The 12,170-nt window shown below is 40.3% G+C and overlaps 1 protein-coding gene across 1 annotated transcript; it reads right to left on the bottom strand.

The window, feature by feature from the left end:
- Positions 1 to 377: 377 nt before the first annotated feature.
- LOC146381626 (uncharacterized) lies at positions 378 to 1,168 on the bottom strand. The gene is made up of 3 exons (XM_084938623.1): positions 871 to 1,168; positions 667 to 784; positions 378 to 535 (listed from the first exon to the last, which is right to left on the bottom strand). Exons 1-3 carry the CDS (start codon positions 940 to 942, stop codon positions 378 to 380), a joined length of 348 nt encoding a protein of 115 aa, XP_084794749.1. The 5' UTR covers positions 943 to 1,168.
- Positions 1,169 to 12,170: the final 11,002 nt, after the last annotated feature.

Here is a 12,170-nt window from a genome sequence, read left to right as displayed (position 1 = left end):
TCATCCAATTGGTTCACCCCAGCGCAAAGCTTCTGAAGCTTCATTTGCTCTAGTAGGACACCTACTGGACGTAAAAATATTAGTTGGCATGAATTTGAAGAGTGTGGCCTTTTGCACACAGCCGGTAAATGTCAACAACAAAAGGAGTGTGTAAAACATGTATATTGTAGTGATGGCAGTACACTGTGTATATTTATACTGGCAGTATGGAAAATGATTATTTGGAAATGCTTAAAATGGAAATGATCATTTACTGTGAGGTGAGGTGTGGTTGGGGTGTGGACAGTGGTTGTGCTTTTGTAACGTTGAGGTATGGACAGCTACACACTGAGGCTTTGAGCCTAAGTCCTGCCTGTTCGCATTTTACTCTGTAAAAACTAAATTTTCACTGCTTTTGACCTTTTAGTGGGGAGAACATAGCTAGGATTTAATGATTTAACAAATCTTTTAAATCCTTTGTCCTCCACAATGCTAAATGGCTGGGAGTCCTCAATCACCATGCTAACCAGGTCTTCATCTATTTGAGATTGTTCTCCTGATGAAAGACAACAAAAACAAAGCACAAATATAAATATCACACATGTAACTTATTACAGTTGTATAATATTGTTATATCATTTAGTAACATTACTGCATGCTATATTATCATGGCATTTGATGGCTCACCTGGTCTTGCTCCACAATCGGTGTTCCCCTTATTCTCATGCAAAGCTCTGTAGTGCCTAAGCATGGATGAGGTGTTGTTGTTATATCCCAGCTCCCTGGCACATAGCAAACACTTCACCTTGTACAAAAGTAAAGACAGCTTAACATAAGTTTTATTGCACCATCAGAATTATGAAAATACATCTTCTGTAGAAATGTACATACCTTGTTGGGAGGAATAAGATCAAAATGTTCCCACACAGGGGAGGACATCCTCCTCTTCTTAGCTGGCTCCATTCTCTCCTGACTTTCTCTCCTAAACCTCCAAACTGCCTCCAAACTCTCACTAACCGCAACTCTCCATCAAACACCTACATTTTGAATGAAGTCTGAGGGGTTTATATCGCTGTCATAGCTCGCGGCAAAGTTCGAACCACTTCATGAACCAGTCACGTGGTACAGCCGGGCAGCGAGGCTTCGGACGTCATCATTTTCAGCTCCTCCCATAAATGAAGCAAGCCTTGATACGCGCATCGCGGAAACGCCCCCTCAATTACTCGACACAAGCTTCGAAGCCTCGATTCAGAACGTCACATCACTATGAACATCCCACGGAGCACTGTTCAAGCGATCATTCAGAAATGGAAGGAGTATGGCACAACTGTAAACCTACCAAGACAAGGCCGTCCACCTAAACTCACAGGCCGAACAAGGAGAGCGCTGATCAGAAATGTAGCCAAGAGGCCCATGGTGACTCTGGACGAGCTGCAGAGATCTACAGCTCAGGTGGGGAAATCTGTCCATAGGACAACTATTAGTCGTGCACTGCACAAAGTTGGCCTTTATGGAAAAGTGGCAAGAAGAAAGCCATTGTTAACAGAAAACCATAAGAAGTCCCGTTTGCAGTTTGCCACAAGCCATGTGGGGGACACAGCAAACATGTGGAAGAAAGTGCTCTGGTCAGATGAGACCAAAATGGAACTTTTTGGCCAAAATGCAAAACGCTATGTGTGGCGGAAAAATAACACTGCACATCAGTCTGAACACACCATCCCCACTGTCAAATATGGTGGTGGCAGCATCATGCTCTGGGGGTGCTTCTCTTCAGCAGGGACAGGGAAGCTGGTCAGAGTTGATGGGAAGATAGATGGAACCAAATACAGGGCAATCCTGGAAGAAAACCTCTTGGAGTCTGCAAAAGACTTGAGACTGGGGCGGAGGTTCACCTTCCAGCAGGACAACGACCCTAAACATAAAGCCAGGGCAACAATGGAATGGTTTAAAACAAAACATATCCATGTGTTAGAATGGCCCAGTCAAAGTCCAGATCTAAATCCAATCGAAGATCTGAAAACTGCTGTTCACAGACGCTGTCCATCTAATCTGACTGAGCTGGAGCTGTTTTGCAAAGAAGAATGGGCAAGGATTTCAGTCTCTAGATGTGCAAAGCTGGTAGAGACATACCCTAAAAGACTGGCAGCTGTAATTGCAGCAAAAGGTGGTTCTACAAAGTATTGACTCAGGGGGCTGAATAATTATGCACACCCCACTTTTCAGTTACTTCTCACGTGTACACCACTTTGTATTGGTCTTTCACGTGGAATTCCAATTAAATTGGTTCATGTTTGTGGCTGTTATGTGACAAAAGGTGGAAAAGTTCAAGGGGGCTGAATACTTTTGCAAGCCACTGTATGTGCAGCAAAAATTATGGAGAATTTTTATCAGTCAGGTAAGGTTAGTGGTGTGTACTTTGCTTTGGTCTGCTTGGAGCTGGTTGAGAGAATTAACATGGATAATCCTAACTACCCCAGTGTTTACAGGATATAAGAAACAAGTGCTTCTTCTTGTTATTATCATCTACAGACGACATGCCTGGAAAGGAAAGCTGACATCCCGTGGATGCACAAAGCATGACACTTCTTTACTTCATGAGTAGCACGGATGCTTCAAAAATGTTTGTCAGTAAAACTCTGGTGCCCTCCAGTGGTTAAAACAAACACAAATTACAAATAGAATTGTCACAGATTGATGATGAATTGTGCGGGAATATTGTGTGTGCCCTTGTGCTTTATCTGTATGTAAATTAAATAAATATAAATTAAAATGATTAAACTCTTCCTAAAGCATCCATCCTATAAAAGGATTCAGATGTGTCTTTTCAGCCAAACCACTGAAAAAAAAAAACACCTTTATATTTATACCAGTGATCCCCCACCTTTTTTTGCGCCACGAAACAGTTTATGTCCGAAAATATTTTAAGGTGTCGCGTATAAATACAACAAAATAAAATCTGTACATGTACCAAAATAAAAGAAGATTTATTCATAACATGCGGGAAAAGACCCAGGGAAACCGAGTTAACGATAAAAGCAATAAAAAAATATTAACGCTAAAAACCCTGAAAACCATAAATCTATCTATCTATCTATCTATCCATCTATCCATCCATCCATCCATCCATCCGAGGGCAAAATTATTAGCCCCCCTTATGAAATTAGACAACACTCCTGATTTCAGTGTGAAAATAGGATTGAGGTCTGGGCTGTGTGTGGTCCACTCCAGGATCTTAGTTTTGGTATCCTTGAGGAACTGTTATACTAATTTTGATGTACACTTTGGTTCATTGTTTTTTGTTGGGAGACCTAGAAATGACCTAACCCTAGACTACAAGCCAACGACTTAACCCTAGACTATGAGCAGATTTCTGCATATTCATACATACTACATATACTCCTTCAAAATGTCAACATAATTTTTTTCATGATGCCATGCACCCAAACAAGGCTTTCTGTGCCTGAGGCTTCAAAACAGCCTCACAGCATGATGTTCCCAAATGTGTTCCTGGGGTTGAAGGCCTGTCCCTTTCTTCTGGGACAGGGTTCTTCTGGGACGATGGCCCTGAAGTCCACCACGATGAAGAGCTGTCACAGCTGTGTTCCTTGAAACATCAACTACAGAAGAGGCCAGGTCAGCAACAATCAGTAATGTTGTAGGGATGGAGCTGGACTCCATTACAGTGGTGTCTGAGAGGCAAATGTTGTCCAAGATAAGGACAATCATGGATAATACCTCCCACCCACTCCATGACATACTGGCTATTCACAGGAGCATGTTCAGTGAGAGACTGAGATTACCAAAAAGCAGCACTGAACAACACAGTTAACAATTCCTGACCGTGGCCATCTCCCTGTACAACTCATCCATCTAACACACTGTAAACACTGCAATAGTTACACCCTTTTTACACATGCTCTTTTCTACTCTGGAATATTCTTGTCAATTTTCTTGATATTTATTTATAATCACCTCTGTTAATCCTTGATATTTACAATTGAGTGAGCTGTGTGTATTAGTGCTATTTCCTAAATGTGTAAAAGCTGTAACATGATGTATTGTTTGGAGTTTAGTCTGTTACTGATACTATTTTTAGAATTTCTTCTTGGACCAAATGTAACCCACATAATTTCCTTAGGGATTAATAAAGTATTCTGAATATGATTCTGATTGTTTCAGGATACATGACCTGCCATTATCCAATGACACTTACCTGTATCTTTTGCTTGATTCTCCTCCTTTTTTTTCCTAAAATGAGCACCTGATGGCTTTGAACTTTTCTTGTCCATCTTCCATTGGTTTTAATTTTGCACTCCAGAACACCCATCCCCCAACCCGAGGATCACCACAACATAACCTAATAGACCTACACCTTAGTTCCCAGATATGCTTTGTCTAGGGTTTATTTCTGGGATTTCACACAACCCAGGATTCAAATCATGAATACATAATGGGCTTGGATTTCAAACATTATGAATGAAATGTGCTGTATTTGGAAGTAGCCGGCCCCCTCCCCTGTCGACAGGTTGTGTGTGAGACTTTAAATCATCAAACTGTAAATCAGTGTTGGTCAAGTTACTTGAAAAAAGTAATCAGTAACTAATTACTGATTACTTCCCCCCAAAAGTAATCCCATTACTTTACTGATTACTTATTTTCAAAAGTAATTAATTACTTAGTTACTTTTTAAAAACACGATTTACAACCTGAATAGGTGATAAAGCGATAGATCTTTCAGCCCAATTCTACTTTTTCTACATAATCCATCATACAAAATGTAAACAAATGAAAAAGTCTCTTTTTAAAACTTGTTTTATTAGTTTTAATCTTTTAACTTCATGCATCAAGCAAAAATTAAATTATATGCAACATTCTCTGACTGGAAGAAATTTGTTTAACATTTAAACCTATTTTCTGCACATTCCAGCACATAAAATAAATTTTTTTTGTTTACACTCTTTCAAATAGATGCAAGTAAAACACAGCAGAAAATAAATAAAATCAAAGACTAGCGGTCCTGTTGCTCTATTATCACCTGTAAAGCAGGAGTTGGGTAGGTGGAAGTTTGCCCTGGTGCAGGTGTGCAGCAGCGGTCAGTTGAAGAATCCGCGAGTTTCTCTGAATTTCCCATTACGTCGTAGCGCACTCGGTGCTTGCTTGGAAGTTTAGGGGGGTTTTTTTCGCTGTAAAAATAAGTTTTCTTCCCACGCACAACAGCCACTAATGTTTTTGTCACTTTTTATGGAATCAAACTCAAAGTAAGGTCAGTACTTCCACGCTTTAAACGCTGCACGCTCATACTCTCTCCCGCACTCGATATATTATCCATTGTTGATCTGCACACAGCTGTTGTCACGAACGTCGCACTTGCTTACGTCACTGTCATGAGACATTCTACTAAAATCACGGTTTTAGTAACGCAGTAACGCAGCGTTCCTGCGGGAAAGTAACGGTAATCTGATTACCGTTTTTGCAATAGTAATCCCTTACTTTACTCATTACTTGAAAAAAGTAATCGGATTACAGTAACACATTACAAGTTACTGCGTTACTGCACATCTCTGCTGTAAATTATAAATTGTTATTGATCCCTTTACTCCTAGTCCTAAAGTATATATTTATTTTCTTACTCTTCTTATATTTATTGTTTGTTTACTTGCACTGCTGTAACTTGGGCCTCGCCTGTATATAGCAGAGGTGACAATAAAGTTTACTTTGACTTCAGCACAGCAGCAAGCAGGCGTACCGAGGGCTCTCGTGCTCTCTTTATCGAATTTCGAAAAAAACACCTGTATCATAAAAATCTATATCATAATGTCTGCTGTTTTGGTGTTTGTTTGTTTGTTTTTATTTTGTTTTATTTTGCGAGTTGGTTATTAGATGTTGTTCCAGCCAGCGAATCCCCTGCCACCCCACCCTCTCCTCCCTGTGCCGCAAGCAGCAGGCGCACCTCGCAAATGGAGGGCGCCCTTACTCCCAGCAAATGGCGGCAGAAAAAGCGACCGGTGCCTATGCCATCTCCAAAACGCTCGCTGATGTCGGGGCAACATGAGTACCAGCAACTTTTTTTTTTGGAGATGCCTGTGATGCCACCCCCACCACGATGTCGCCCTGGGCAACCGCCCATGTGGCCCTATCAAAAACCGCTAGTGAGTAATAGTAGTTCCTCTCATGTGTTCAAGTGCCCTGTTCCTTGGAGTCTTTTTATGCTGATTGAATGTTGTTAGGAAGCCAATTGACTGCACGGGTGTAGTGTCAAAGCTAAATGGTTAATTACTCTATATGCTGTTCTCACTAAAGTTTGTTGCAGGCAACGTAATTTCAGCTATACAGCTAGCTTAACATTCTTTATTCACAGCACCTCATCCTCCAAGAAACAGGCTGCTTGTTGTGTTTGGCAGGATTTAATGATGAAGATAAAGTCTCTCTCTCTTTCTTTTTTGTAAAACTGTACAAAGTAAAGGAATACAAAATGTTCCATTACACTGAGAGAATAACATTGCTCTAGTAAAAGATACATAACCACTAGGGGTACAACGATACAAAAAAAATAAACGGTTCGGTTCGGTTCAATACTTTGGTGTCATGGTTCGATATTTTTTCGATACAAAAAAATGTTCATGCCTTTTTAATTTGTCATTTATTAAAATTATAAATATATATTTTAACTCAAAAGTACAGTTTTTAAATTTAATGTTGCTGAAACAACAAAATAATAAAAAAATAAATCTATCTGATCGAGAAATCACTCATCTTTGGAAAAGAGAGTTTATTACAGAGAAATGGCTCTTTCCAAAATAAAAGCTATTCTCTACGCTTCTTCTGGGCTATATTCTCAGCAGCATATTAAACATATCAGGTCCCCATAAGGAGAATCATGTGCTAACGGCTGTCTAAATGACGCGGGTAAAGTTTGTAGCATGCGTACTTGTTTTTTTTGTCTGCTTCCACCTGTCTTTGCACTAGGATGATGTCGGCGTAAATGTGCAGTCATATTCGTTGTGTTCCCACTAGTGCTGTCAGCGTTAATCTCGTTAAAATGATATTAATGCCATAACGCGGCAAATCTCCGTTAACGAGTTACCGCGGATCGCCCCGTGCGTGGGGCTGGATGGCGTCAACATGTTAACAAGCTAACTGCGCTAACGCACTAGTTCCCACCAATTGAGCATTGCGTGGCACATCCGACATACTGTTTTACTTTTGTCCATGACGCGCTTACCATCAGGGTCATGCTTCACATGAAAACCAAGATAGTTCCAAACGCCAGATCTGAATGAGGGTGGGGGAGGTTCAATTTCGGGTAGCGTTGAGGCAGTTGCCATGTTGCAACGAGCTTAGCTTCTGTCTCGCTAGCTTGCGCTGCGCTCAGTGGATCTGCACTCGACAGTGCAGCCTAGGCGGAGTAGTTGAACGCAGATTCACTGAGCGCTCAACACAGACAGCATCGTCAGAAGAAAAGTTGATAAAATAAATTAAATATTTTCATATTGTTCGATACATATGTGTACGGAACCGAAAGCACTGTATCGAACGGTTCAATATCGATACGAGTATTGTTGCACCCCTAATAACCACAAATGAAGCATCTGCTGAAAAAATACAAGCATCTACTTGCTTCAATATGATTTAACCCAAAATAGTGTCAAAACTTACTAATACACATTAAGTGTATAGGAACTTACAAATGAAGCCGATACTGTGGACTTTAACACCAGGATTGCAGAGATTGCCATCAGATTACAATCTTTTCACTGGAGCAAAAGAGCACACTACTTCCTATAGACCACTTACTCTTAGTGATGTGTCGGTCGCGAACGAAGCGGCTCTTACGGTGTGTTCACACCGAACGCGATAGACGCGAGCGAAAACGCCCCAAACGCCCCTAATTTGACGCGTGCACATTCGCACCTCGACGCCTGTCCAAGAAAAATCCATCGCGCCTCAAAATTGCATATTTTGACGCGCGTGAACCGGAAATGTGGGAGGGATGTGGGAGGAAGTTGTGCCAGACCGGTATCTTTGCTAGATGGCAGCTGTCGAGCTAGCGTTTGAAGAGAGAGTCTTCCTTCTCTATTTACTGTGGAGAGCAGAGCAGCGGCGTTAAGGACATCCTCGCCGTACTTGGGTCCATCAGGTCCTTCAGAAGCGTGAGCAGTTTGGTGAGTTTCACCACTTGCTCCAGGAGCTGCGCCTGGATGACGGCCGATTTCAGCGATATCGCTGTCTTTCCCTCGCCCAGTTTGAGGACCTGCTGTCCCGCGTTGGTCCAAGCATCGCCCGCCTAGACTATCGTTTATAGACTGCTAACATAGATGTGCTATGCTATCAATGAATGCCGTCAGTGTTTACTGAAAGCAAACTGTGGTACGGAGACGACTGTTTATAATATTTCTAGTGATACTCGAAAGGTCTCATCAACTCCCGATTTAATTCAATTTATGCTGTTATCAGTGTTTGCATTGATAGCATGGCTGTGGTGTCATATCAATATATGCCCTCAGTGTTTGCTGATATCAAACTGGTACGAGGACCACTGTGGGTTAATCTTTGTAGTGATACTCACTCCTTTTTATTTAGACCTGGTTTAATTCTGGTATAGTTGAATATTTGTATATAATCCCTTCAGCTGTCAGGGGTCACCAGCCTTTCTTAAAAATGAGAGCTAGATAAAACTGTGAACCGTTTGGTTCATCTTTAGTTATATGGTTCTATCTAGCATATTCTGTCTTGATATGCTGTCTTATCACAGGTTAATTTTTCAAAAATATTAACAATGATATAAGCAAGGAAAGGGCTAAATGTCAACATACAACTCTTTATTTCTATTAATGTCTTACTTCATTCCTACCTGATTGACATGTTTAGGAATTATGAGTGATTGGCACACTGTAGTTGTAAAAGTTGCTACCAATCAAATTATGATATGTTAAAGTTAAAACAAAACAAAACTGACTGTTTTATATTATATCTACTATATATTACGTAATTATCCTTATAATTACAAAATGTTTTATGTAAGATTTTGTAATTTAAATCTGACATCACAAAAGTATTTTGGAATTTGAATAATGTATTTTGTAACTGCAGTACACATAATACTAATTTTGAACAATTTTGTCCAGGTTCCTTGCCACCGGGGACTCCTGTAGGACCATCGCGTTCAGTTTCAGAGTCAGTGTGTCCACGGTGTGCCAGATCACCCCCCAGGTAGCGACGGCCATCTGGGATTGTCTAGTGGACGACTTCATGGCTGTGCCTTCACCTGGAGACTGGCAGTCCATCACAGAGGGATTCCAGGAGTGCTGGAACTTCCCTCTCTGCTGTGGAGCTCTGGATGGGAAGCCCGTCCCTCATCTGCCTCGGAGCTGTCCTCCTCTGTGGGCCTGTAAAACAGCACAAAACAGAGAAATGAGAAGGCTGCTACTAGATTTTAATTTCAACATTGAAAAAAACAAAAACAAAAACAGGATCTAATCAGATTGGTTGTAGATATTTAGTAAAGGTGATCACAAGGGAATCCCACCGAGTACAAAGCTATCAGTGCTTGCTGTACATCTGATGCTACAATTACATACCTGTGGTGCAGGAGCTCAGGGACTGGGGAGCCAGGAGAAGCAACAGGGGATGCTCTGCTGCAGAATCAGTTGGTTCTATCAAGACAATATTAAATGTTAACAGGTTGAATACAATAATCATAGAGAAAGTATATACAGTGGTCCCTCATTTATTGCAGCAGGGGTTCTCAGAATAACTAGCCCCTCGCCACGCACTTTATACACTTTTTTTCCCCACACATACATGAACATTAGTCACAGTTCTCACAGGCTGATTCTCAAAGTGCAAACCTTTGTAGATTGCAAAACGTAAAAGTATTATTATGCCGCGTTTTGTCTTCATCTGCCTGCCACTTTCGTGCGCCTTTTTCCCTCCTGGTGCAGGTGTCTAGTTCCGAATGAAGGTCATAGTTATGGGTATTTTTGTGCTGTTTTTTCTATTGGACGTGATGGTTATCAAAACCAAATATGATAAATTCGGCAAGTACAGGAGACACGACACGGAGGAGATTTGTCAATCAGGCTGCAGAATGCAATGCTGTATGGTGCAATAAAAAAATCAGCGAAAAAGCGAAGCAGTGACGGATGAACAGCGGGACTGTGTGCTGTTTATTAATAAACAAAATATATTCCTATATGACAACATGCATAAAAGCAGAACGGTATTTGTACGTCAGTGGGAAAATAGCGGTGGCTTGCTAGCTTTTGTGCGGCTTCCCCGGGTCAGTCAAAAATGTAAAAAGAGAAATGAATGAACTTTCCAGGTTGCCCGATCTCTTCACATATCTTCCTCCAAGCTCGGTCCTTTATATTCCTGTCTCGGTACAGAAAGCAGCTGGTGTCGTACAGCTCCGGGTTGTTTGCTACTGCGTTGATTAGCCTTCCCTCCATTGAAGAATGAAGGGCTTTGGCTGGATCTGCCCCTTTGACCTAGGTCAGAGCCACGTCACCAGGCTCCTGATTGGTTGTCGCGGCGCGATTTGACGCTGGAGTTCAGATTTTTCCAACTCGAGCGGTAGACGCGAAACGCGCGTATGCACAAAATGCAACACAAAAACTCACGCGCGTGGTTTTTTTCGCGAGTCAAACGCGCCAGACGCGATACACTGACGTGCATTTCAGGCGTTTTGGCAACGCAAATCTGCTTCCGGGTCATCGTGCTTTTCCATTGACTTTACATGTAAACCTGACACTCTGGCCGCCTCTATCGCGTTCGGTGTGAACACACCGTTAGAGCCGAATCTTTAGCGTGTTTTTTTTTTCTTTCTCTCACCCTCTCTCTCTCGCACTTTTTTTCCGCTTCTCCACACACGAGCCTTGTGCTTTGCACTGGAAAGAGGGGGGAGGGGCGGTAATTACACTCGCAGTAGCACAGAAACAGAGTGGGAGGGAGAGAGAGAGAAAGAGAGCCGGGACAACAACGTCACATTAGAAAGGTATAGTGATCATCCACAACTATTTTCAGTTGATAAAGGATTCAGAAAGCTTATTCATGCAGGTCCATATGACAGAGAATATGCATGTTCTTTTTGTTTTCATATTGTAATTTATATTTAATTGTGTTGTGGTTTGCAGTGTTTTGTGTTGTTTCACTTTAAAATTGTTTAAAAGGAAAATGCTGAAAATTTAAATAGTTAAAAGTTGAAATGTGAATAAATGGTTTTTGAATTATATGATTTATTTATTAAATTTTATGTGGAGTGAATAAATAAAGTATATTTATGGTGGCCCTTAGAGACAAAACACATAAAAACTCCAAAACACGTAAAAACTCAGAAGCACGTACAAATTCAGAAGCACGTACAAACTCCAAAACACGTACAAAAGACAACAGAAGTGCTCCAGGATGCTAGGCGCAGTGTTGAGCTTTTGTTACCTAGTGGCTACACAAGCCAGTAAGTACCAATGACCGGATTTGGTGTGTGGTGGTAACAGGTAAATGAACTTTTTTTTTTAAATTATTTGAATATATATGAGTGCTTGTGTATAAATACATAAACAATACATATATGCTTTCAATTGTGTAATTTAAGTGATCTAGGTAGCTCTGTTTTGGAAGTTCAGTTAATGCTAGAAATGTTTTTTGGAGTTTTACGTGCTTTGTCTCTATTTATATATAAACATATATAAAGAAAACCACTTTTTTTTTTACATTAGTAATTCCTTTTGTGCATAATTTTATATTATTGTTAATAATATATATATATATATATATACATATATATATATATATACATATATACATATATATATATATATATATATATATATATATATATATATATATATATATATATACATATATATATGCATATATATCTATGTATGTATGAAATGTACATGTATGCATGTAATTTTAATAAATATTAAATATTTAAAGAAATATTTAATTTAATATTTAAATAAATTCCCCTTTCACACTGGGGACAGTCTATTCTTTAGGCTCAGAGCTTGAGGGCCCTGCGCAGTATCTTTGCTCTTCCTAGGATTGACCCTTACTGGATACAGATATCCTGGTTGTAAATGGAAGTGACCAGATTTGACAAAAAGGCTACATCTTTGACACACACGCACACACATGTGCAACAGGTTCTTATAATTTTATTAGAAGAAACTCGTCTCATTCACAAAAAC

Source organism: Perissodus microlepis, chromosome 8 (genome assembly GCF_051167445.1).
Source record: "Perissodus microlepis isolate ML-2025 ecotype Zambia chromosome 8, ASM5116744v1, whole genome shotgun sequence".
NCBI classification, from domain to species: Eukaryota; Metazoa; Chordata; class Actinopteri; order Cichliformes; family Cichlidae; genus Perissodus; species Perissodus microlepis.
Note: the sequence above shows the minus strand (reverse complement) of the source record. Positions and strands in the feature narration are given on the sequence as shown.

What these genes read in the sequence shown, in the direction of transcription:
- LOC146381626 (XM_084938623.1), bottom strand. Translation starts at nt 942, where the DNA reads ATGGAGCCAGCTAAGAAGAGGAGGATGTCCTCCCCTGTGTGGGAACAT. An exon ending in ATCTTATTCCTCCCAACAAG is followed by an intron (nt 785 to 870) that starts GTATGTACATTT and finishes CTTTTGTACAAG; the next exon opens with GTGAAGTGTTTGCTATGTGC. An exon ending in CGATTGTGGAGCAAGACCAG is followed by an intron (nt 536 to 666) that starts GTGAGCCATCAA and finishes GTCTTTCATCAG; the next exon opens with GAGAACAATCTCAAATAGAT.